The following is a 27,210-nucleotide window of genomic DNA, read 5'->3' on the forward strand; positions in this document are numbered from 1 at the left end:
GCCCCACAGCAGGTTTTTTGCTTCCACCCACCATCCTGTCCCTAGTTTTAGAGACATCAATCATGCTGCTGCCCGTCAGGCTGCACAGGTCTAGGCAGCCACCTCTGTGAAGGACAGTACAGTGCAACCACACTAGACAGGCTATGGTTGCTTCAGTTCAGTACACCCGTAACAGTGAGCTTGCACTGCCACCAGTTAACCCTTGCTTTCCCACAGACTGGCTACTGAATGAGGCACATTCAAGTACTGCTTATCTTTGCAATCCTTTCCATTTGTTGGAGAGGAAGTGTCCACAGGTAGCTAGCTATTTTTCTGAGGTGTGTTTTAGAGCAGACTGTCAGGTCTTACCTATGTAACTTAGCAGAACTGGAAGAAATATTAGTCCATGTGCTGCTCCCAGCAGAACCATAGCTAGATACATCCTGAAGTAGAATATCTTGAAGATCTGAGATTTGGAAAAAGCCAGTACTACAATTCCTCCAAATTTGGTCAGTGTGATACCACTGAAAACCTGTCAAGAAAAAGTGTTGAAGTGATAAGTAGGGCTTTATGTAATTATTTGCTTAAAGTTTTTAACATTTGCTAAAGTTCTTTTGCGATTTGAGGTTCCTATATGCAGTATACATCCTTCTCTTGTTAGTTCTTAGAACCAAATCTAAGACCCACTCAGGAGTAGAGTTCAACTTCTTGGTACCACTAGAAACTGACACCACAGGATAGCATCTAATCGGTATGACTAGAAGTTCATTTTAATATGTACAGCCACCTAGGTGTTTTTTTTTTTAACTTTATGAATTTTTACTTCAGGCAGACACAGATAACTCTTACCTGAAGTAACTTGTGTTCCAGTGAATTCCTTACCCGACTTCAGTACCTGCATCACCTGCACAGTCTATTCCAACCCCACCCTGGTCACTTATCTTAGGCTTACACAACAGTACTGCCTAAATACTGAGCCCTGCCTTATGTTCCCAAAGCTCCAGAACAGCCTTTCCTAGCCACTTCTGAGTAACTGGAAGAGAGAAGCACTTAACCTTGAATTGTCCCAGTAAAGTTTAATCCAAACTACCAGTTCAGCTAAAGCTTTTAGCTTTGTTCTCTATTAGGCAGTGGTAACATCAGACTAAAAATAGACATCTTGATCACCCCTGTTATTAGTAGAAGCTTAAGTTGACCTTTTAAGAGTTTTAAGTACTCCAAAAAAAAAAAAGGGAAGGCTATCCTTGTGACTTAAGGATATTGGTATAGTCTGTAAACTTGTGACAGCCACTCACTTCCCTGCTGTACAGTAGATACTTACCGAACTGCCCATGTGAGACAGAGCTTCTTCTGCACGCTCTACTCTACTGCCCTTAGTACTAACGGTGAATGCCCTTGTCACATGACTGCAGAATTCCACAGCAATACCACAACTCTGGAGAATGAAGAGAAACACACATGAATCATTTAAATGAGCACTTTGATGGTTCTAGTAGCTGTGATCAGTCCCCAGGATTAAAATGTCATTCGCAGTTACAAGCTCAGCATTTACTTGCTTTCTAGAGGCCACCACAGGTACTGTACAGCATTTTACCATTAGTAACAGACAATGTTATTAAACAGGAATCACAATGCAAGATTGTTTTGGAGGACAAGTTTCTTGATGTTTAAGAAAGCTGGCTTCCGTATATAGTGCATGCAGTAAACACCGAGATCAGTTTACAGATATTAGCTGCAATAGCCCTGCTTTAGAACAACACTGAACACACATGCTGATTTGATACTATAGAAGTTCTGCTGATTAAACAGCTGGCAAACCTTAGATTTATCTAGCAGTTAGACTTGCATGAATGTACTCCTAGATTTAACATGAAGAAAGAATTTACTCTCGTAACTTCCTCAGATCTGCCACAAATCTCTGGAGAGCAAGGTAAACCAGAGCACCAGCACTCAGCTGTTACTTACCAAGTTTTGGAGCATTTCGCCAAGGCACTCTGCACAGCTGGTTCCACCCTTTTGTGCAGGAACAATACTGGTGCTAGCACAACACAGATCTACTTTGCAGAAGCACAGCAGAAGCCGTAACACTAACTTATGTCATTACCTTAGGCACGAACAACCCTCTGTTGATATGCAACAGCACCTGGCCTACACAGCAGCAATATAACTGCTGCTGCAGAACAGGAGACCACCACCAGATGCAGTATCGCTTACAGTTCTTGCTCTATCAGTATTAGGACTGATCAAAGTAAACCTGTCTTCTACACACTATCTAGATGTATCAAGATACTGTTGAAATGCCTGTCAAAGTTCAGTAGAAAATACCACTCAGTATCACTTAAGACACACAGAACTGTTCAAAACTTGGAAACAGGTAGAAGGATGTCTTGTTAACTTACCATGACAAGATTTACTAATGAAACTGCATTCAAGCTGATGCCCCAGAGCCACATCACTCCAAACATGTTGATGATTATCATAGCAATAGTTATTGAAACTACAACAGCAGCCCATACTTCAAAACCAAGCAGCACAGTTGTCACCAGAAATATTGATCCCAAGGAGATGCAGAGGTTAAAGATAGCATCATGCACAATTGTCAGGTATTGTTCGTAGAAGACATAAAACACACTGTGGAAAGAAGAGACACTGTAGTTAACCACTTTCCTTGTTATATTAGCTTCTGTGCTAAGAATAAAGCAGTTTCCTCCTTACAGAAGTCCCCAACAAGAACTGGCTTCCTAGCATCAGTGGAATGACTCCTATGGAACACTGGCTGTTACACAAGTCTTTGCTAAAACTTCAAATAAAGGTTGTATCTGGAATCCCACACTTCAATATGGGCAGCTACAGTAGTTGCCAGAAGGCAAATAGGTGCTCAGATAGATTGTGGTATCTGCAGGAACTACTGCAGAGGGTCTGAACTGATCAATTGCACAGGGGCACCAGGACAGATAGGATCCTTTCAAGGAAAGACATCAGTAGTTCAGCTGTACAGATACAATGAAATTGAGTTGCAATTGGTGTTACTCTTACAGAGTCTCCAGTATGTTAATCATGCAAGCTTTAGATAATGAGTACTTCACATCACTGCTGCCTTGGTTTAAATAAGTTATGTTTGAAGTAAATACATTCCCATTACTGCTTGCAACTATTCAGGTCAACATATCTGCTTAAGTCAGAACAACTAAACCCTACTATGAAAGCTAGGAAGTGCCCAAGCTGAAGCCAGAGCTAACTGGCTAGTTCACTAACTTTGTAGTGAAGGTTTGGTTTCTTGATTTAAGTTAGATGTCGACCACAGTAAAGAAAAGTTAGTCCTGTGGATGTAGGTTGCCTGTCTGTGGTTTTATAGACATTCCAGAATCTCTGTATTACCTTCTGTTAGACAAAGCTCAAGACTCAAATCTAAGATGTTACTAGCCAGTGCCTCTTCTCAGTTGCTCAAGTTGAGTATTTGTCACTAAGGCAAGAAAGATCTAGGCATACCTGTAAGGAAACACTCGGTAGTTCTTCTCTTTGATGCCCATGGTTTCAGTAATGTTATCTGCTATAAGCCGAGCTTTCTTCATAGCATCAATAAAATCAGATGATTTTTTCAGTACAGTATGGTAAGTCATAAAATAAGTAGCTCCAACATCAGATTTGTTGTTTATGAAGTTGACAGCAGAGCTGTATGCAGCATGCCCTCTATATAAACATAGTAGCATTTTAGACGTTAATGTCAGTGAGCACCATTCAAATTTATTAGCTTTTCAAACTTATAATCTTGTTTCTAATGACTTGCAAAACCAATAAAAGTTTCAGAGCACATTTCACAACTACATAGGATATACTAGAACAGACTGACTATAGAACTTTCTCTTTGTATAGGGGGAAGCTGCTGTTCCATTTAGTTGATTATGCATTTGTTTTATCAGTTTTGTTTCAGAAAATGCTATAGAACAGGCGAGATGTCAATGTTTGCATGCCCTTTAGAAGGACAACAGATACCCAACCTTGCAGACATGAAAATCACACTTCCAGAGCAAGTATCTTTCACATACCGGTCTAAGCAAAATATATAGAATACGGTTCTTACCCTTTGCCGCATTTAGGATTAGGGTTGTCCGATAGGAACATTGGCAAAAATGCCATGAAGTCTTTGCCCTGTGGTCTCTGCTTGCCTTCCTGAGTCAGTGGTCGACAATGAATACAGGATGGATCAGCGACTGAAGAAATACAGGAAAAAGGTCAGCTACAGATTCAAGTATTCTTTATCACAACACTAGTAACTTCTGACCTGCAATACTACAAGATGCAATTCCTTAAAAAGCATTTTCACTGATGAAATAACTCATCAGCCCTGAAATTCCATGTAAAATTTGTAGTCCTTTGTTTATTACTACTACAACAAGTGTTACCAGAGAACTCTGTTACTTGTGCATTATCTACACTAGGTCTAGTGAGAATTATACCAAACCAAAGGATCCAAACAAAAATAAAGTATTATGTTTGCGTGCTTTAATGAAACAAGCAGAAGGATAGAAGCTTTTGTAACAAGTTACCTTTTGAGTAGTCATGACATTGACTGCCTAGGTAGGCTGTCTTCAACCTGCAGCATTCTAGTAGAATATTCAAGTTCATTCAAACAAATTAGAAGGCAACCAGGAGGTGCCTGCTCACAGTAGAAAAAGCTGTTCACCTGACTCATACCATGATAAAATATTTCAGCTGTGAAACTCATAAACCAAGCTAATCTTCTAGCAACAAAGTGGATGCTAATACCTGAAGCATTGCAGAACTGTCCAGTGGTATTGTAGACTCTGCAACAGGATGACTGCGGCTTCACCCAGTCAAAGTAGTCGTCAATCCAAGATGATGGGGCATAGCCTATCCTTGTGCTAATGAAATAATGTAACATACCCATCATCAGTACTTTTATGTTTCATCATAAAACAGATGGAACACATCCCTTGATCTCTCCAGTGCTAACTTACACCATGTCAACTCATTCTGGTCCAAGCTACTTGCTCTCTGTGCAGTCCCCTGCTCCAGTACCCCATCCAAGGGCCAATCTTGCTCCCCACACTGCAGCTTGCAAACAGCAGGAGCTTCTTCCCTGCCTTCAAGTTCTACCACCAAGCTCAGCTTTCCATGCCCCTGTCCATTCTATGCCACATTCTATTCCAGATATTGTTGCCTCAATTTTCAGCCTTCAATTAGGCTGAAGTAAAGCCACTGAATTACAGTGGAAGGAATCAAGAAGAGACTTCCTTCATTTGTTAGCTACTGAACTCCAGCTGCAATTCCTGCTTAGCCTTGCTAGGCTAGTTTAGCCACTGAGTTTAGACGCTGAGCATGCAAGCTATTTTCCAGGAGAGCCACACAGAGGTTTTCATGAGTTCTCCTTCCTACCATTCCCAGATTCCTGGAAGGATCAAGCCCCTGTTGCAAACACAAGTACATCAATATATCCCACCAGTCCAGACAGATTTTTATCCTCATTCTAGGATATTGCCACAGCTTCTTTCCCTCCCCTGGCTCCCAAACCCACAGTACAAAACAAGTACAACAGAGTTAGTTGTACAATTGACAGCTGAGTCTGAAATAAATTAAAAGGACACACTAGTGAGCTACATCTATTCCATGTGACTATGCAGAGAAAAGCATGAAAGACTTACTAGCTACCAATTTCCGCAGCATTGAAGACTTGCTGGACAAGTGAATCGTTATTACATCCCATTCCACCACACACCATGTTCTGCCCTTCCAAAGAGGTGTAGTTGTGCCCTTCTTCTAGGACAAAGTAGACAGGAGGACCTGCATGCAGGTACTTGCCAAGCTGGCTGAAGTAATCTATTACATAGGAGTCCTTAAAGGGAAAGTTTTGAGTTGCTATTACATAATGTTGAGGTAGTACAAGATGATATCAAGATTTCAATTCAGCCACAAATTGCCGAAGAGCAACAGTATCTTAAAACTTACATCTGGCATTGAGAGAGACTGATCCAGTCCAATTTCTACATTGTGTATAACTGCTGTACTGAATGACAGAACACCCACAAACACTGCTATCTGCAAAAAGCAAATTCATGGAAGTGAGTACTGAACAGAAACAGCAAGCAATAGGAATAATTTCTTAAGTTAACAGGAACCATGCAAAGAGGCTCTAGTTTAAGTACGCTACCCGGGTCTTAGTACAACAGAGTTCCCTTTGGAGCCATAAGGGAAAATTTATACTTAGAAGGTACCTGTGAAAGATATGCCAGACGCCTTCTGTAAATAAGTACAGTAACCTCTAATAGAATCACAGATTCAGCAACAACTCCAGATTAATGGAGTGTAGGAGCCAACGTGTGCCAATTTTTTTTACATACATCTAAAGTGATCTGATAGTCAGTAATGCAAGTCTTGTGTCTGGGCTTTGGACAATCCAAGGTCAAGCCTCTATTTACCAGAGATACTCTTGCAGTTACAAAAGCTTATTCCGATACTCATGCTGAAAGCAAAAATATTAGAAGCTTCGTTTCATTACGTTGAAGATTTTTCTTCAGTATTTAGACCTCCAGGCTCACTACACTTTGGCTCAAGTTTAGATGCCTGCTTACTTTAAACAGAGCATACATACTACTATTGGTCTCATCCAATCCTTAAGCAGATATGGAGAATACAGGTTCTTGAAGAACAGAAATAAGATGCTCTCAGAACGCTGGACCCCACTCGTTTCTTCATTGCTTTTGATGCAACACAGAATATCCAGTCTATTCCTCTGAAAATGGACGAGATGCCAGATTTAGTATGGCTCTGCAGAAGACACCACCCCTGTTACATGGCAGTTACAGACGCATTTATACCTACCTCTTGACGCTTAATATCCAAGCCCAGGAGACTTACAAAGCAAGTGACTTGAAGAATAAAGTCTATGAGCACAGCCATTCCAGCAAAAAGGGAGAATGTGCGAACTGCTGGCATCGTAGACAGTGTCCCTGAAGAAAGTGACCCAGTTTGTTAAGCAAGCTCCCTTCTCTTAAAAAGGCATGAGTATTTTCTAGACATACACAATTTAAGTGCTAGCCTTAAAGCAGGACAAAGAATCATTCTCCTCAGAGTAAAGCAAGCAGATGATGTAAGCCTGGCTATGGCTGCTGTCTTTGACCTCTTTGCACAGAGAATGTTGGTCAAAAGTGACTAGCTTTAAGACATTTCTCAGTTTCAAAGTCTTGTGCAGTCTACGTAGGAGTAGTTAAGGACTGCTGTCAAGCAAGATCTTACTTCAACGTTAAGCCACTCAGTGCAAACTGAACCAATGGCAAATTGCATTCCAGGTAAACACTGCTATCTGCAAAAAAAGCAAATTCACAGAAGCAAGAACTGCGGAGAAACAACAAGTAATGGAAGTAATTTACTAAGTTCAAAGGAACCATGCAAAGAGGCTCTAGTTTAACTATGTTACCAAGGTTTAGTACACTAAAAAAATATTATGAAAGAATGCCAATTCATACTTGAAGGACAGCAGCATAAGATCCGTCTCTAACATACTGTTAGAGTGAACCTCAAACAGATCTGTTTTAGGGGCATTTTTCCAGGCAGTGGCAAGATGACTGAACGCAATATAGGAGTTGGTAATATACCAAATGTCAGGGTGCACCAAGGTCAAATTTAGACTGAAAGGCTGGAGCTTTTTACTGATTTTTGTTGTAACCGACCAAGCTGAAAATCTTGACATATGCAGAACTAGATCTTTTTAACTGCCAGTTTCTTAAAGCACTACAGTGCCTATCCCTAGCAAAGGTCAAGTTAAACTTGATTATAGCAATGAACAAGTAAATAAAAGTTTCCTTGCTTTATTTTTACATTTTAGTCTTGCACTTGTTCTTGCAACATGCAGATCTGATAAGGCCTTTATCTTCAAATATTGAGGAAGTCTTACCAAGAAAGAATGCCACAGTCTCCGAAAAAGATGAGAGAAACATACTGGGTGCCACATCTCCCAAGACTCTGCCAATCTGTTTATCCAGAGTTTCACCCTGAAGGCGCTCATCTCTCTGTTTTAAGGCAATAATTTATTGGAATTAGGAATCACACAGTTTAGGAAGTTATTTCATATGGTGTAAAATCCCCAAAACCTTTTGAACATCTTTGTTTTCACTGTATTAATGTGAGCTAGATAAAAAGCAGATTATCCAATACAAAAAGCAGCATGAACATCCCCTGCTGCCTTGCTTCAAACTTGACTTGGAATACAGTATTAAGTGCAGTAATTCAGCCAAAACCACACACTTGCCAGAGGCAGAGCCAGTTTCAGTGGGTTATTGAGCCTGTCAAATTAGAAAGCTAATTATCCGTCAAGGTTTATAACACCAAGTCCCTGGTCTGAAGCATGTAGTTTAGTCCATGATTACTGCTCACAATACACTAAAACTACAAGTGATCAGAGAAGGACATTAAAAATATTATTTGTTTGTACATCATCAGTATGTGGACCACAAACTATGTTAAATGAACTTGATTTCAACCAGCAGTAACAAACAGCAGAGACTCAATTTTTTTGTGGAGGTGGAAAGTACATATAATCTCTGTTCTAAGACCACTAGGTACCCTGTGAGGGTCCAGAGCTGTTCAGATGGGCTGAGCACTGGAATGCAGGAGACTGACATTTGAAGCCCGTTAACTTGGAGAAGACAGGCATGTTTAGAACAATCTGTGTGAAAGAATAGATACCTGAAGTGTCTGGACTATAATGAAAATGTTGTCCACCCCAATAGCCAGCACCAAGAAGGGAATTACTTCTATCACAATCAGTGTCACCGGGATTCCAAAGTAGCTGAAAATGCCTATAGAACATGCCACTGAGCTCAGTACAATCAGGATGCCTGCCATGCCCAGGGAGATCTTTGAATCCACCTAAAAAAAGTTGTAATGACTGTCAACCAAACCGGCATCATCACATAGAAGATAACAGCAAAGGTAACAAGCCATATTCTCACATTTACTGTAGTTACTAGAAAGTTTACTTTTTCTGGTTCTTTTGAAGATCCAGACTTTTAAAAAAAGCCACCATGAAGCTACAAGCCTTAAAGCTGAAGTTAACTGCACATCAAGTGAAAACACTTATTTGAGGCTATGAAGCACACATGAATTGTCAAGTATGACAAGGCTAACACTCTCCCTCCAGCTCCTGCCCAATGAGGACTCAATGCTTTAAGGTTAAATATCTTTCCAGAAGGCTGATATTCAAGTCACTTAAAGCTAAGAAAAACTAGTTAGCAAGCTGTAGCTTCAGTGTTTACAGATATGAGAACTACATACATACCAGCAGTCTTCGACAGCTCTGGATATGTCCCAAAGCTATGGAGATGTACATAAACATTACAATATAGCTTATCAACACAATGCCAATATCACTTTTGCTTTCGCGATTGATTTCATCTTCAATACTCCGTTCAGCAGAAAATGATATAGTTAAATTTGGATTATCATAGTTCTTCAAAAAGTTAATAAACCTGGGGGGGGAAGAAAAAAGTCAGTCACACTTTAAAGGATAAAGCATCTTGTATTAGAAATACCTGGAAGTTGGTTAAGGCAATTTTAAGTTATCTGTGTGGTACAAATCTGCGCTGCAGCCTGACTACTATTGAGGGACCTTCCTTGTTTTTAAGGGGGGTGCTAGCTACATACCCCTAGAACTCTTAAGTACTAAAAACACACTATACTGAAGTAATTTCCATGTTCTGTCCAGAATTTGAGGACAACCAGGTATCTTGCATAAGCTATTTCAAAGCCTAAGTGCAATTTTCCTCAAAGCTAGACCTAGAAGTACACGCATGAAATACGACTGTGGTTTGCTTGCAGACTTGAAAAATTTATTAGCCCTTACTTCAGCTCTCCTAACTGAAGGGGTGTACTTGTGACACAGGTAGACACTAGTTGTACTTAATCTCAGACTTCCCGGTACAGTAGTTTCTATCCAAACTGTTAACCAGAGTAGTTGGCCTGTGCAAGCCAACGTCAGCTCTTCAAGACAAAGGGGATTAAAGCTTTAGGTCCTCATCTGGAAGGAAGAGGTTTTTGAAGTTTAAAGTTTGAGAGTTACAGGATAATGTTAGATCTTTCCATTGGCGGTTATCAGTCCAGTAGATTGAAAAGTCCACCTTTGTAATTCTAACCAAAGTAAAATATTTCAGAGCTACTTATCAGCAAGTACTACCGGACTAGATGGCCACTAACAAGACTAGAACTTATGGCCTACAAAGCAGATGTAGTATGCCAGATAAAGTGAACGTCTTAGGACTGGCATAGTCCACCCTTAACCTGTTTTGCTGCCTCAAAACACACGTACTGAGAAACTAATAGTACAGGTGTTTCATGTATCCACATTCAAAGCTGCCCTAAGTAATGTATGCATCTCAGAATACAGGAAGCCTACTTACTCTTTTTCCCATGCCAAGGCTTTCATTAGCTTTCTTGAGTCATTATAGTAGTTGTTGACGGGAAAAGTAATAACAAGAGCTGTAGCATTATTATAGTTATCATCTGTAGAACAGAAAAAAAAGAATTGACAGGCATTATGAAATGATAGAGCTTATGTTCTAGTATAGGCTGATACAACCGAGTTTAAAGTTAGTATTGTCCATAGCAATCCCATCCCTACAACTCCATTAAATGGAAGGTTTAACACCACCAAGTCCTGCAACACGCTACTGAAATAATAGAAACCAATAAGCACTCCGAATTGTATTCACTGTTTACCATGCTCATGGTACTCTAACATTAAGTTGTTGCATGGTTAGACAAGGGGCTACTCTATGCTTATGGCTTTCTATCTAGTAAGAAACAGGATGTGTCTTCCCTAATCACTGTGCCTCTCTTACATACTTAGGTTTTGTTTTACTCAATGCAAGTAAAAAACACCTACAGTTTAATCAAGAAGGGCTTGCCTTCAAAGGCTGGTTTAGTACATTTATGTTTGATGTATCTGTCAAGTTATGTTTAATTGGATAAACTGCTTGAATAAAATTCTGGCTTTAGAGTAATTATGGAAGGATTTCCTCTTGAACGCCTTACTCTTAACTGTTTTGTCGGATCAGTGACAAACCTTTATTCTAAATCAAAAGAGCAAAATACATGCATATCCTAGCAGGTCAATTTGAGATACTTCAGGTCTTTACCTAGTCCCCCAAAACTAGGGATCCTTTAGCTGGCCCAAAGCAGACTGAACATTTGCATACTTGTCAACAGGACAAGTATGTTCCAGTAATAGGCTGCTTGTATTTTGCACTACCAGAGTAGTCTGCCTCCAGTCTCTGAAGAGTTATTTAAAATATCCTTACTTACTGAAATTTAGAAGAACTCCAGTTTCTCTGGAGTACCTTTAAACGCGTGCGTTAAATGAGAATGCACCTTTAGGGCCAAAGATGGCACACAAGTATGTACTCTCAAGACTTGAACTGCAATACTGTGTTGCCACCTACCATCATATCCTCCCAACACCAGCCATGGGAATACAGGTCCACCAAATGTTCCTAAGCAGGGATCGTGAAGCAAACTTGTGTCATTCAGTGATGCTGGAGCCCTAAAGAGATCAGCAGCCATAACTGTTAGCTTCTGCTTAAAACAGAGGCACAGCACCACAGGACATAAAAGCTATAAGGAAGAGACCTTTAAGACTGTATCTAAATTCAGAGCAAACATTGCCCTTGTGCTATGTATCACTAGCTGTCTTAATTTCTGTCTTGATAGTCAGTTACAACAGCTTTTTACTTTTAAGACAAGAAGTACCTTCTACCCAACTGAACTAGAAACTGAAGTGAAAGCTTCGCAACCACCTTCCGTTACAGAACTTACTCCTCAGAACCATCTGAAACATGTTTAAGGTAAACCAGAGCCAGTGTGTGCACCAAACCAAATGTGACTGGAAGTCCAATTAAAACATAATTCCTGCTAAAGTACTAGAACACAGAAACACAGGCAACTGATATTAACCTGCAGTTCCATGTAGTATTGAGAGTTTAAAAAGGGGTAAGAAAAGGTTCAAGGGAGTAGTGAGAACTAGCTAGTTTTGTTTGCCAGCCAGATCTAGTTGGCCAACAGTTTGGAAAAGCATGTGATCATACTACGTACCGAACACAGTATAAGAAGTGAGTGTGGTAGTCTGCATAGACAAAGAACTCATCTCCAATAACATGATCTAGAACAGAATGACTGTTCTGAAAGTAGTTGAGTACACTCAGTATAGTGCAGTTGTTGTTGTAGGGAGCAAGAGGAGCCAGGCAAATGTCTTTCAGCATTACAGTCTCATTGTCAAAAGAAGCAGTTATGTTGACAATAGCATCCTGCAAATCCAAAACCTTGGGGGGAAAAAAAAAAGTATAGTTTAAAAGCAGCACAAGAAAGTATTTATGTTGCAAGACAGGACTCAAGTGCATATACTATATTCCAGTTTCCAGAGACAGTAGCACATGTCAACAGAAGCACATTGCTAGACCTATTATTTCTACAGTCACACTAAGAATACTTACAGGGACTTAGCTTGCAAGTCTACTCTAACAAAGATTTTCAGCAAAAAGCTTTTATGGTAAGACTAGGATTTTTAATATGAATATCTAGTGATTGCTTTGATGGACACATGGCGTTACAGATGGAAGCCAACTCCATATGGTTATACCTGTTAGGTAGGTTTAGGTCTTTGCTCTTGAAAGTCCCAGTTACCTGATGGAGAATCTCTTTGGTGAGCGGGGGCCCAAAAGGTGTATCTGCTCCTGAAGGGTAAGGTGAATAGGTGTCTGGATGGCTCTTTGGTGCTTGAATAATAAGTTGCTCGGTACGAAAGAAAGGCCCAAAGTGTGTGTCAAAGTACTCCTTTTCCTTGCGAGCTTGGCTGCTTGGGGCTGACCAGAGGTCTACAGGGTTTGTAGTTGCTTTAATATATACAAAGCCTGAGCAGCACATTGCTATGAAGACCACAGAGAAGAGGATAACAGGACGTGGATTTCTGACACAGAAAGCCCCCCATGACGTGAATGTCATCCTTAGACCATTCTCAAACCTTTCACCAAGCCTTTCACCACAGGTAATTTTCCCTGTAAGAGAAAGAAGTCATGTTTGAGAAGTCAGTTAAGCAGCTTTCGTGACACTAGGAAAGATAAAATTTTATTCTAGCTGTGTTTGTAGTAAGCACCAGAAGCTATGCCTACACCGATGGTCAGACCCAGAGACCAAGCCTTGACTGAGGTCAAGGGGGCAGAAACCAGCTTGTACCTAACACTGCCTCACCTAACGTAAGACCGTCTTTGACGGCAGTAGGCACAGCAAATAAAGGCAGGAAGCAGCTAAAAGATAGGTAAGATTAAGATGAACTGCCTCAGCTGCTACACAAAGTCAACTACAGTTCTTTCATGGCATGCTTTGAATGAATACATAGATGGTTAGAACATGATCAAATCATTTTGGATTCATGTTGTCCTCCCTCTGCCCCAGCTACAAAGCACTCCAGAACTTTCTATTAGCATAGTTAGGTCCATAAACCATGCACCCAGGGCTTCCAGCAAAATAGCGTTAAGTATGATTCCAAAAAAGGGAGACAATTACTAGAAGAAACAGAGTCCTGTAAGAATGGATAAGGTCTAACAAAGCTAAAGCTTCAGAGTCCATCCACAGGAAGGCACCAAAGCCAGCTTTCTCTTATCCAAGACATACCATTGTCACGATGGGAATTCACAGAAAAGGCTATATTGCTGTCAATTGGTGTGTACTCTGAGACAAAGTGCCGCCTCCTGCAAGACAGAGAGAAAGCTATGTTACCCTGCTCCCCTTCCTACAGTAAGAATAGAGCCCACTGCTAGTAATAAATTTGATATTTTACTCCTCCAGAATCTAGAGGTGCCGTGTTCCCCTTGCATCTATTCACTCAAGAGCAGCAATCTCCAGCTTTATGATCCTTTGGAACAACTTGCAGCCATGTTAACAGTCTTAAACTTTTCCAGCTTGGATCAAGCATATGTTCTTTACGCATATTTAGAAGATCAGTAGCATTAACAGCTCAGAATTTTTAAATTGATCATAAGAATGATAATATTTGCAAGAGATTTCTAGATTAGAAATATTTTACTTCAGTCAAACTGCTTGAGCTACACCTACTTAGCCTGAAGAAATGGTGAAGCAAGGGAAAAGGGCAGTAAGGTACATTTTCTGTCCTGAAAGACAGGCAAGTTATAGCACAGAACACTCATGATAGACCTATATTGCTTATACTCATTCCCAATACCCAGGGCAGGAGATAAATTCAATAGCCTCCTCATGGTAATCTAATCAGATCATGGCAACTATCAACCACATCGCAAACACACCTACCATTTAATGTAGTTTACTATGCATGTTGCCCAGTACCATAAGGCTACTAAGCATGTAGTACTCACTATCCCTTTCCACGCAGGTTTAATTCTTATTATACAGCAATTTCAGATTACTGGTCACAACTGACTAATATTGAAGTTACACCAAAAAATACTGCCATACTTAAGGATATAAGGGAGTGGAAGCATCTGGAAAGTGTTATTAAGAAATAATATGTTGTCACTGCTCTGGATTGCTAGCACACCCACACCCAAGCATTTATAGCTACAGCTACTAGTGCACTTCACTAGCAAGTATCACATAGCACAGAAGCTGGCTTGCTGTCCCTTACTTTTCCTTAGCTTCCTATTCTGGAAAAAACTAAACAAAAGCTGAGCTTCCAGTAACTATAGCATTTTGCAAATTATTCATGACTTAATTTGCAATAGGGCAGTGATTGTTTTGTTCAATTATTAGTCCACAGGAAAACTGCTATGAATTGCATGTGGCTGCTAATACTAGACCTTGCTCTTGCAGCGGTCTTGAATTGACTTCTTACAATCCCATTACCTTCAAGTCAAACTTTTAGTGATTCTTTCCCCTCAGCCACATTTCCTGGCAAACTGAAGTGTTAAAACACTTTGCTGTACATGTAACAACAGCCAGAAGTAACGGAGATTTTACTGAAACACTGCATGGGGTAAACAGGCCTCTCCACTGTTGGCATTTTCCAGCTCATTCCAATTGCAACTTAAGGAACAAGCTATTTCAAGAAAATAACATGATTGCATTTTTAGTCATATGGGTTCTCCAAGACATTAGTTTATTACTGTACTGACCTAGTCTTAAGCATTGTAAAACCCCACAGCTTCCAAAGAAGTTTGACATTTGAGTATGAAGGCAGTTCACCGCTCCTAGAAAGCAGTGCTTTGAGGTTACCTTAATGCACACCAGCCAGGAACAGACACAGCTGAACTGAGACTTTACTCTTTACCACAAAGCCTTAACATCTATCAGATGAAGCAGATACATTCCCCAGACTTCTACATACTCAAGTTCTTGCTTATGAAAGTTGTAGGTTTGTGTATTTGACCCTGTAAGTGGGGATGTTATGAGTTACACATCAACTAAACTGTCTTCTTTACTCTTCACCACATTGTTTTAGGGCATGTCCCAACACCTACAAGTACAAGCATCTGCTATAGAACACAATTTTTGGCTGGGTGAAGAAGTAGAGGAAAAGCAAGCGACTTTTAGAGCTGAGCATTTTGATTTTACCTGTAACACCAGACTCCAAAAACTAGTGCAAAAAATACAAGTAGAAATCCCATGTAGGAGATCCACATGATGACATATACAGCATCCAAACCAAACAGAAGCCAAGGAGCAGGCAATGGAGGGGGTTGAGGTTTTGGACCACAAACAATTGAACAGTCCTGACAGCTGCATGGTCCTGTCAAATCATCCACAGACTCATTACAACCTTTGGTAGCATTGTTCATAGGATTCATTCCATGGACAGGAACATCTGTGACAAACCACAAGTTACAGAGCCAGTTTACTACCAAGTAAAAATTCAGATCTTCAACAAAACATTCTCAGTTAAATGAGTTAACTCTTTATATGAAAGCTCCTAGCCTCTATATAGGGCAGCTTTTCTTTGCCTTACAGCTGAAGCCACTGCTACCTTTTCCATAGCGGGTACCAACCACTTATGGTTGTCTACTGACTGGTCATGTTTTAGAACACTTCAGTCTGTAAAACCAACAAGCAAATACTTTTATCATTCCAGCAATGATTTGTTACCCCCCTTCATCTGTTCAGATCATGATATGTGCAAAAATTTCCTTACAAAGAAATCCTAAAGAATCAGGGTACCACCCTAGTTTCCCCAAGGAATACAAGCTATCTAGTTGCCTAAACTCAGTCCATTGCTTAATGAGTTTTGAGATCTATACAGCAAGAAGCTGTAGACAAAGTAAGCAAGTACAACTTCCATGCAGAAACCGATTTTTTTTAAAATCTTACATTGCTTTGAAAGTCTCTGACTGCAGAAATTTATAGCTGGGCAGCTGTTCAGCAGACCAGTACACTAGCTATAGTACACAGCCTTTAACAGAAGCTTCAGAGGCAAGGAGTGTTCAGTTTCTTACCTGAAAAGACAGGAATAATGCTGAAAGGAGTTTGTCCATTGTCTTTGCTAAACATGTACTCAATCCAGTTGGTTGCATTGCAGTCCTTGACATCCTTCCCACAGAGCAGCCCCAGTGCTTTAACGTTACTTGATGGAGCCTCCACATCTTTGCAGGCATTATACATTGCTAGGAAGAGTAAACAAAGACAAGAGTCATAAACCAATGTTACTGTTGAGTGAGCACTACAAGCACTTCCAACAATTACAGACTCACCAAGTTCAAAGAACATGCTTATAGCTTTCAAGAGGAAACATCCTAACAATAGTGGAATAATGTTTTCAGTTGTATTTAGAGTATGTAAGGTTGCAGTGCTGTGTAACAGAGTAGGCCTTACTCTTAGTCCGAGTAAGTCACCATGAAGCTGCGTTACCCTAGAACCTACTTTACTGTTTGAGAGGGAACAGCACTTAATATAAGGTTCCATTCAGGGGAAGTCATGACAAATATTTAAGGTACTTTTGACCTCTAGGCCATATATGACTTTCAAGTGTCTCATAACTTGACTAAATATCACTGCACAAAGTATACAAAGACCAAATTAATGCTTCAAGCTTGCTATAAAACAAAACACAACCCAAATTTGTTAATTTTTCAAAAAAATCTTTGGGTTTGACATAGGACTACAACAGTCCATTCAAGAGCAATGAGTGCCTCTTAGAAAACCACTGTAGTGCACTGTGTACAAACTTTACTATCGTATACTTGCCAGTTTCAGTATCAGGTAGGCTTTGGACATTCAGTATTTGGCAACAACTTTGTTTTTCTGAAGTTAATGTCCAGTACGAGCTGTGTCTTCAAAAACACTGTTATTAACAGTGTCAGTGTAATGTCTCCTACCCAAGCAGACATTAGTGTTCCAACAATTTCAAGGGGGACCTACTGGTACCTATTTGATGCCTCAAACTTTGAAAGACAGTCAAAGAGATGTTTCTCCCCCTCTCAGTTCATCCTGAGAAAGCATTGGTCTTGTTGCCTTGACAAAAGCCTAGGTAAGTTAACACACTTTACTCACCATTTGCAAAGCGTTCTCCAATAAAGTACTGCAGCTCTGTAATGCTACTTTTGTTCTCTTTTGAAATTGGATCATCATAAGGTATGGTGCTTGTAACATTCAAAAAGTCAGACTGATTTGGACTGCAAGTCAGTTCACAGAAGAGGTTTATCAAGTTGTAAAAACATGATGGACATCTGGGTAGGAAAGTCAACGAACAGCAATCAGATTAAGAGATAAAGATGGAAGGCATATTGATCTAATGTACAGAGCAAGCATAAACATTCTGTTCAGACTGACAGAACAAAGTATTTAAATTCTGCAAGTTTTTATCAGCAATACAACATTAGTTGGCACTTAAAATTCCTCAATACTCCATCAGTAGCATCAGCTTCATTCACTAGCAGAACTGCCTACCTCAAACAGCAGACACAAGTAGAATCTGAAGGAAAACACAACTGCTGCTAGCAAGAAGACTTCTGTTAAAGTACTGTTCAGTTTTTTGTTCTATGTCACTCTGAAGGCTTCATTAAAAATACAGTAGCTTGAGACTAACTAAGGTAATGTTTATTCTACCAGCAAACTGAACCCAGACTGCAAGTAGTTGTTTCATGAAATTAAAGGATAAGAAAGTCACTCCAAGAGCTTGCTCCAATAAGCCTTTAAATGAAGTTACCATCTTTTCTACAGTCTGCTTAAACAGAGTCTTATGTTTTCTTATTACATTACAAAGCTATAGTTGCTTTGCTATTCATAAGCATACCTGGAGAGAAACTGCAGAGGCAGCTGCAAGTTGGTTTTCAAAGTCTGAAGCTGATGAACATCACAGCAAGTGCTAACATTGCCAAAGAATAAACCTGGACAGAGTTCCTTAAATGAAAACAATAGTGAGATTGGGAGTGGAGGAAGGAAAAGCATGTTTAAGACTTCAGAACTTGTTATAGGTATGGGTTCTGCTTCATATTTCAAAGACAGTAGCTGTTGCTGTGGGAGATGCACAGAAAAAAAATAAATCAGTCTAGCCAATGAGATTTTTTAAAGAACAGGAAAAACCACCACATTTGGTTCAAGGCATCACTTCCTTTTAAAAAGCTCCTTCAGATGATCTTTAGTCACCAGGTTCTATATATAGAATGATAATGGAAGGTTATGTTTGTGAAAGCCTGTAATCACATGCTGGAGACCTCTCATTTCTGAACAGTAACTGAGGTGTACTACTCTCACACAGCTGGGGCTATGAGCTACACTTGAGAAAACAGATTATCTGTTCTTTCATCAAGTTAAGATGAAAAAGCTAAAGGTCATAGCACAGGTCCAACAGAACACAATAAAGAACTCTAAAGTGTAGAATTATTTTCAGCTCCCAAAGAAGCTCACCTGCATTAAGTCATAGCCATCCTCTGGTAGTGCTATTGGTGGTCCATCATAAGCACAGTTGTATCTCTTGTCTCCAGAAGCAAGTCCACATTCTCCATACCAGACACACGATTGTGGAAGTACCTAATCAACATGAGATAACCAATTAACTGCAAGAAATAGTTGCCATATTCCTCTGCTACTGTAGAGTTTATGTGCTACCATTCCAAAAGTAATTTGCAGTCCAGATTAGGCAACTTCCTGCTAATTTAAACATCAGCATGTACTACATAAAACACCCATTAACAAAAGCATGGATTTTTTGACAGGTTGCACATCACCACCGATGTCCGGCTCACCTCCCCACCTTTCCTTGCCCAGTCTACAAACATGCAGTACACTTTCTATAGTTAAGACCAAGTATAAGAGTTAAGAAAAACCTAAATCAATACTTGAAAAGCATCTCAAATATTCAAATATAAGGTGGTGTAGAAAGTGTGTTCATGCAAGACAATGCATATGATTAGCAGGTTAAACTGTCACTTTAGAGCACGGGTCTGTATGTGGAGAGAAGTGTATTGTTTATATGCATTGTATCAGTTCTTCCTGCCACCTTTTAATCCTTCTTGCAAACTCAGTCACAGTGACAGATTGAGGAAGTAGCAGCATGAAGAGGATTTTGAAACATAACTTCACAGCTCTGCACTCACCATAGAATGCCATATACTCTCACTATCTCAAAGGATGCTCTCCACCACTTTCAAACTTAAGCATACAACATCTAAATGGGCTTACAGTGCCAAGTAAATAAAAGCTTCAAGACTGATTTTAAAGATCTTTCAATTTAAGGGACTATGGAAAAAATCAGAAATCTCTTCATATGTATAAAATAAACTGAAAAAGGCTAAGAGCCTCTTGCAAACCTTGTTTTTTGTCCAGTGATACCAACCCCAAAACATCTGAAATGCTAAATCAAAATATTTATTCTGAAAATTAAAACATTTAATACAATAACAAGTTATTTACAGCAAAAGCTTTAAGACAGCTTCAAGGTTTTCCTGTGCACCTGGGCTGCAAGTAGAAAGCAGACTGCACAAACATCTACTACACTTTTGCCAGCTCTGATCAGAGGTTTGCATGGTACAGGCAGAGAGATAACCCACCTGTTTTTATCTCCTGAACAACTTTGACCTAACATTTTCAGAGAAACACCATATGCTTACACTGCAGGGACAGACTGCCACGCTTTGTGCTTGACCATGAATAGCACTGTTTACTGACTGGTGAAGCCCCTGAAAAGCTGTATTCAAAATACTCAAGAGCTACCCAGAATTATGCCTCCACAACATCCATTTTGTTCTGAACGCCACTAACAGTTCTTCAAAGTAAATCAGTAATTTATTTTTTTTTTTTAAATCAGGGACAGTAACCATCAACAGTTTACCTGACCCTGTTTGAATTGTTTCCCCATTAACTTAACCTAGGCAACATGGCCCAATTCAAAGTTACTCACCATAAGCCAGGTCCACAAGTCAGTTAAGTACCACCCATCCAGATCACAATCTCTTTTGTCTACTCTTGCATTTCTTTGAACTAAACCTATAACTATAATCTTACAAATTAGAAAGCACCACTTAAGGTGCAAAACACTGAGTGTTTAACACCAGCACAAGCCAAAAAGTTAGTCTCCAGGTTATGGGAATTTATTTACAGAAACTACATTGTAAATTTGTTCATGTATCAAATTAATCTACAGACATTAACACTTTTTGATGCAAATTTAGAAGTCACTGTCTTCGCCTCTGCTTCCTCATACCTGTATACCTCAGTGCTACTAGCAAACAATCTATAGTGGGAAAAGAAAATTAAGTGTCTGTATGCACAAGTGTCAGAAGAGACTTAGTCATCTCCTCAAGCAGAGCAGATCCACTGTTATTCCTGCAAAAAGGCAAAGAATTTTTAACTGCTTACTACTGCCTGTGAGAAGAGAATTAGGTATTTCTTCAATATCAGGCTGGCTTCCATGTTTAGTCTAGAAAAGGTTATAATCATACTTTCCAGGAACACTTTCCAAACAAGACTTTCTATGCTTCATGAAATCTTGTTATTGAACACTTCATTTTTAAGTCCCACAAAGTTATCAGCCTACTCCTTTCAGAAAGATTTAGCTTCCTCCAAAGTAGAAAGTGTGGGAAAATAATGCGGTTACCAGTTACAAAAACACACACAAACCAGAAACCTCACACTTATCAGGGTACTTTAACACAGAAAAACTTCAGAAATGTTACTGCCTGATTGGGTAGCTGAACTTCAGAAAAACAGAACTATCTGTATTTCAAGTCAACACTTCCTTGGTTATAAATGCACAGATACAAAATAAAATACAAGCTGTATTGTCTATAAGTTTACCTACAAAGGTTTTTTGCCATCATTTTCAGGACAGAACATAAAGCAACTTACTTGTGTATGACGCTTGGTCAGGCACCAAAAAGTATTCAGCTAAACACACAACAAAATAAAGCATGATGAGGCATTTTGGACCAGTGTTAGTTTACACCTGTAATGTGAATAAAGAACTTGGAACCATATTAGTGAGGTTCCACATCAATAAAACCTATAAAGGAAAAACTAACGTGTTTATCACTCAGGATTTCAGCTTGTTTAGAAAAGCCGAGCAAGCAAGTTACTTTTAACTGCTAGAACACTTACACCTAGAAGCGCAAGTCTGAAAGCTCCATTTCAGTATTAACACCAAGAATGCAGATTCAGAGACAATCCAAGACTGGGTATTTATGCCATGACCTAGCAGGATCTCACTAATAAAACTCTGAATTTGTTTTCTGAAATGGTAAGCTTTGCTGATCTTTGATTTATAGTGGTTGAATCAAGTCAATAAGCCTAAAGACACCAAATCAGTCAAAGACAGCAGCCTAAAGTCACCAACATAGCTCTCAGACATTAACAAGTCAATAGCATGTTCATCAGTGAGTCAGCCATAAAATATGGGAGAGGGCTGGTCTCCTAGGGTTCAGACGCTATTCAGGGATACTACAAGTAACTAAGTAACTACTCCATTACCCCTGATAAGATATAGCTAGAAGTTCTCCCCCCCAAAAAACGTCTAGTAAAAGCTAGCTTTACAGAGTAAGACAAGTACTTTGCTCTTTCCATTCTTTCAGAAGAACATTCTTGCACTGGTAGGAAGAGAGGGGGGGGATGAGGTAGGCGTAAATAAGTCCTAGTTAACAAAGCTACTGCTTGCAGAGTCAGATTTTTCAAGTCACTTAAGATTTGGGTGAACAATCATCTTTCTTAAACAGGTGAGAGCCCTTGTAGCCCCAAGATTAACAGAGAAATGCTGTGTTGAACTCAACTGCTGTCTGAATAAGACAAGATACTCCATAAGACTAACACAGGGTTGGGTTTGGTTTTTTGGGTTTTGTTTTTTATTTCTTTTTTTTTTAAATCACATTAGTAAGTGTTCCACATTTTAAAATGGCTCTTTCCTAATTACTTCACAGAGCAATAGCAATATAACTTTAGGCTAAGGCTGCCCCCTCCTGCCCCCAGCATAATTTATGAACCATATGGCAGTACACTAACACCAGCCTTCAATACATCCCCAGAGTTCAGAAAAGTATATTTCTCCTTCTGGTAAACTCACTCTGAAGAGATATTTCACCTCAGGTCAGAGCTCCAGGAGCCCTAATAACAAATTTGCACACAAACAAGTATGGACATTTCACAACTACTAACATTCTACAAAGGTTCTGTTACAGCTTTCTGGTTCTCAGGCATTATAATTTGTTTGCAATAAAATTAGCATTCCGACAGATCATAAACACATTTACTTCAGTCGAAGTTTCTTCAACTGCATGTTGAAATAAATCAACCTTCAATGCTTCCACCAATATTAGCCATCACCAACAACGAATATGTAGCTGTCAAACAGACAAAGAACAATGATGATGTTGTATACAGAAACAGCAACTATTTGTAGTCTTGCAAATACCAGATGACAAGTGAACATTGTTCAGCTCTCCAAATTAAAATTAGTAATATAGGGAAGAGGCAACAGCATCAGATACAGATGTTTCTCCTTCCTTCGTCTAGAATGGTACATCTGGAATCTTGCAGGGCAAGATGCCAGGAAACAGCATACTTGCCTGCTTGCCTCCCCCCCCCCCCCCCCCCCCCCAGCTAGTCCACAACCCACTTAATAGCTGGTATTGCCCACTGGATTGAGAAACTGAGTTTGGGGAAACAACACCATGTTACCCTTAACAAAGGTAACACTAGTTTCTGGAAACAGGTGACCAGGTCAAGTTTGCAATCTGCCCCTGAAGTTACATGTTAACTCACAGTCCTCCCTATGACAGGAGGTCCATGGACTACAGGAAACTTCACAAGCTTAATTCTTATTCCATCTCTTTCAGTGATTTGTTCAGAGGCAGCCAATTCAGAGACAAGCTTTGCCTGCCAAACCCCTCTTGTTCCTTTGCTCATAGGTAAAAGGGACTGTTGCCTTTCAGACAAAAAACCATCAGTAGCTGCTTCTGGTCAGACAAAGCCAGCCCCAGTTTTGGAGCTACCCAAGCACACGTCACATATCACAGGAAGGCCAAGTAGGAAGGGAAAGTTTCAATAACAGCAATAGTTCAGTATCTGTGGGAGTAAGCTGGTGTTAGCTGACAATGACTTATTGGAAAAAATACAGACCTACTGCATGCATGATCAGAAAGTTCAGGGCTCCTAGCTAGCAGCTATCTGCAGCTAAGGCCATCTGCACAAAAATCTCTGATGCCTTGCAGGGGAACAGTAATACTGCACAACACTTGTTTTGTCTACTGCCCAGCAAAATACTATGCAGTTCTACCAGTCATTCCCTTCAGTCGCCTCTCCCCTTCTAAGACAGCTTCCTCACTTTCCATCCAGAGAGACTACAAACAAGTCACTCCTGATTTTCCAGGAAGTAACTTAGTGAAGTGGTTACTGTCTTGTTCTGAAGCTACATTGTCATCCCTGCCAAGCAAGCTGCTCCACACAGGCATTTCAAAACTCTGTGTCCAAGGTCATGAAACTGCACACTGCAGGCCACTTGGCAAGTCTGAGAGAGCAGCACCTGCCATCAACATCCTCCCATAGGATTTCAGAAACTCAAATATATCCTACAGCTTGGGAACCCAGCTTTCTTGTAGACAAGAAATCTGTGTCCAGCCTTGCTTACCCACTAACTTGACAGCTTGTGTTTTATACAAGGATCAATGAAATAGCTGCCATTAAGCACAAGAGACCATTCAGTACAGTGGGACGTTCACAGAACAAGAGAAATTACAAGACTTTATCCTCCTGTAAGTCCATATTTAGAACAGGACTAAGGAAGCCAAGATTTTCAATGTAATTCTTGGATGGCATTAATGGGTAGTTAACCATCAATTAGTAATGGGTTAGCTGGCACAAATCTTGCATCATACACTGTTTGGTGTTAAAGGCACATGCTATACAGACTGAAGACTTCAAGTTCATTGTGAAAGTGTACCTAACAGAAGGATTGCAAACTGAAACGTGACTCTACTCCACTGACTTCCTTAAAAAGATGACATACGACACTTTGATTTATACACACCACAACTGAAAGCATGAAAACATTATACTACCAGCTTGAGGGAGGGAACAGGTTCACCTCCACAATGCTTCTCTTCTGCAAGCATCTAATACTATACAGGCTCAGCCCAACTGAAAGACCAGCATCTCTTTAAAAGATAAAGGTCCACTTTGTGTAGTGTTAGTCTGAACAAGAGTTAACACCAAAAAACCTCAAATTTTGCCTTTACTTTTGTAAAGCTGAAACCTGCATGGTTAAAGTAATTTTACAATATTTACTTCTTATGAACCACAAAGCCACATCCTCTGCAAGGATCCCCTAAATCTTAGGGGAACTTGTTTCAAGCTCCTCTAGCTCAGCATTCTTCTGTCATCTAAAGGAAAGCATTTTGTCATTTCCTTACCAGCCTAGGACACACCTCATTGCTACAAGACAGTATCTCCCTCCAAAAACCTTACAGAAAGGAGTGTTGGTAAGCTGTGAAGTCCAGTGCCTACCCACCTGAAGATCATGAGTCATTACTAAGCAATCAGCTTCTCCAGTGGTAACAGAGGAATGAATTCCTAGTTTAAGCTCTTCAGAGGTTGTTTGAAGAGGACAGGAGAACATCAGCACACACACAGGATGACAAACTTGTGAGTTTAAAGAGGGTTAAACCGCATAGAGCTTGACCTAGAAAGTATGTTTCCAAGTCTGTTAGAAGGAAGGGGGGAAAAAAACAAACCACCAAGGCTTACAAGACACTCGTCGTTTCTCCAGAGGAGCGTGGAGGCATTTCACTCCTATTGGACTACAGCACAAACAGCACACGACTGAGAAGAGAGAAGTGAAGCTTTTACAGTACTTTTTTCCTGGAGTATCAAGAAGTCCAACTTACTCTAGTCATTAGTTTTAAAGGAAACGTAGTCTTCATACTGACACATCAATAAACAGCAGATACTACTACACACAGATTATTACTTCCAAGAAGCTGTCACCCAGCATAATAAACACTCTAAGCAAACCGAACCAGACAGCGAGGACATATGGGAGCCTCTGCACGAACATGTGACTGTGCGGCCACTCACATGCCCAGGGCATTGCATAACCAGGGCACACCACAGGAACGCGGCATCCCGGGCAGCTGCTGCGTGCAATAGCGGGGCACTAGGGCCGGCCAGAGGTTGGAGCTCGCTAAGCCCGAGCACGCCCGCTTTGGCGCCCAGGTGCTCCAGGGCGGGCCTGCTGTGTCACCGGGCTGTCCCGCACGCCCGCCTCGCCCCGGCCCTCGCCCTCGGCCCGCCCGGCGCCAGCGCGAGGAGCGAGGGAAGGGGAGGGAGCGGCCCACCGGGGACGAGGGGGAGCGCCCCGGGACCACTCGCCCCCTCCGCGCCAGCCCCGCGGCCGGGCCCACACCTGGCGGCGGACAGGACAGCCGCGCCCCTCAAGCCGGTTTCCCCGCCCGGGAGACACCCGGCTTCAGGCTGCGCGGAGAGCCGCCGCGGCTCCCCCCAGCCCTGAAGCACCACGCGGGGGGATGCCGCCCCCCACGGCGGGCACCCGCCGCTCCCTCTCCTGCGGACGGTGCCAGGAGGCCCGGCGCCCCCCACCGCAGGCACAGCCGCCCCGCGGGGGACTCACCCGCGCCGGCGACAGAAGCAGGAGGACGAGGACGAGCAGGCCGAGGCCGCCCCGCCCAGGGCTGCCTTGCGGGCTCCCCATGGCGGCGCGGGCAGGAGCGCGGGGGGCCGGCAGAGCTCTCGGCCACAGCACCGAGAGGAGGCGAAGAGACAGCTGAGGAGGCGGCGGCGGGCAGACGCCGCGGCGCAGGTCCGGAAGGGCCGCTCTCGCCAGGCCGGGCGGTGCTGCCAGCCCCGCCGCCGGCCCCTTCGAGGAGCGGCAGGGGGGACGCGCCCGCCCGCCGCCGCCAACCGCCGCCGCCGCCCCGCCCCCGGGCACCGCCTCCCCCCGGCGGCGGGGCGGGACCGCGCCTCACGCCACGGCCGGGCCGCGCCTCGCCTCAGGGGGCGGCGGGGGGCGCTGCGGGCGCGGGGGGGGGCTCGGTCGGGTGTCGGTGCGGGAGCGGAGCTGCGCCTTTGCGGAAGGGAGGCTCCCGCCTGGGCTGCGCCGGCAGCCGAGCAGCGGCTTTGTACGGGCGCGGGAAAGTTCATCAGCGTGTTAATTTTGCTTCAGAGTTACTAATTGAAAAGTTCATCAGCGTGTTAATTTTGCTTCAGAGTTACTAATTGCTGATTTCCACGCGTTGGGCTCCGATCCCGCGCGCTGTGGCGGTGCAGCTGCCACGCACGCCGGCTCCCCAGCGCGGCACGTCGGGCTGCCCCCGGGCCCCGCCGGCGCGGCCGCTGCCTCGGGCGGGCGTCAGGTGGCCGGGCCGCTGTGGCGGCCAGCAGGTTCGGGAGCGCTGGTTGCAGTCCGCCGCTCTGTTTGGGGTCTGTTTGTGTGGAATCTGTTCGGGATCAGTTTGGGATCCGGTGGGGAGGAAGCGTAGCACAAGCTGGGTGCGCCGCAGCCTCCCTGTGGTTTCGCCGCCGCTTTATCGCCTTCACGGCCCGGTACCTGACAGCGTGCTGCTGGTATGAAATATGTAATTTAGCTGATACCGCCGTCTGCTGAGAAAAATGCAGGCTAATCTTGGTGTCACAGCTTCAGGGGCTAACACGTTGGCCCGGGATCTCTGGAGGGTCGCGTAGTCCGAGTTTCTGCTGAAATCGGAATCCGGGTAGACCAGGTGGCTCAGGGTTCTTGCACTGAAGCTCTTCAGAGATGGAGTT

General features: G+C 42.0%; 1 protein-coding gene across 1 annotated transcript in view; it reads right to left on the reverse strand.

The window, feature by feature from the left end:
* Positions 1–26,313, reverse strand: part of NPC1 (NPC intracellular cholesterol transporter 1) — a 27,262-nt gene extending 949 nt beyond the window's left edge. Inside the window, exons 1-24 of the mRNA XM_040585684.1 lie at positions 26,060–26,313; positions 18,856–18,978; positions 18,242–18,348; positions 17,500–17,675; positions 16,446–16,613; positions 15,571–15,820; positions 13,657–13,733; positions 12,670–13,040; positions 12,082–12,308; positions 11,433–11,533; positions 10,392–10,494; positions 9,275–9,464; positions 8,683–8,865; positions 7,892–8,006; positions 6,820–6,947; positions 6,590–6,730; positions 5,947–6,036; positions 5,643–5,833; positions 4,747–4,862; positions 4,061–4,190; positions 3,469–3,669; positions 2,379–2,610; positions 1,301–1,414; positions 349–511 (exon numbers count right to left, since the gene is read on the reverse strand). Coding sequence (XP_040441618.1) covers positions 349–511; positions 1,301–1,414; positions 2,379–2,610; positions 3,469–3,669; positions 4,061–4,190; positions 4,747–4,862; positions 5,643–5,833; positions 5,947–6,036; positions 6,590–6,730; positions 6,820–6,947; positions 7,892–8,006; positions 8,683–8,865; positions 9,275–9,464; positions 10,392–10,494; positions 11,433–11,533; positions 12,082–12,308; positions 12,670–13,040; positions 13,657–13,733; positions 15,571–15,820; positions 16,446–16,613; positions 17,500–17,675; positions 18,242–18,348; positions 18,856–18,978; positions 26,060–26,140 — 3,778 coding nt within the window. The 5' untranslated portion in view covers positions 26,141–26,313. The remainder of the gene's footprint in view (positions 1–348; positions 512–1,300; positions 1,415–2,378; positions 2,611–3,468; positions 3,670–4,060; positions 4,191–4,746; positions 4,863–5,642; positions 5,834–5,946; positions 6,037–6,589; positions 6,731–6,819; positions 6,948–7,891; positions 8,007–8,682; positions 8,866–9,274; positions 9,465–10,391; positions 10,495–11,432; positions 11,534–12,081; positions 12,309–12,669; positions 13,041–13,656; positions 13,734–15,570; positions 15,821–16,445; positions 16,614–17,499; positions 17,676–18,241; positions 18,349–18,855; positions 18,979–26,059) is intronic.
* Positions 26,314–27,210: the final 897 nt, after the last annotated feature.

This window comes from Falco naumanni, chromosome 3, assembly GCF_017639655.2.
Source record: "Falco naumanni isolate bFalNau1 chromosome 3, bFalNau1.pat, whole genome shotgun sequence".
Lineage (NCBI taxonomy): Eukaryota > Metazoa > Chordata > Aves > Falconiformes > Falconidae > Falco > Falco naumanni.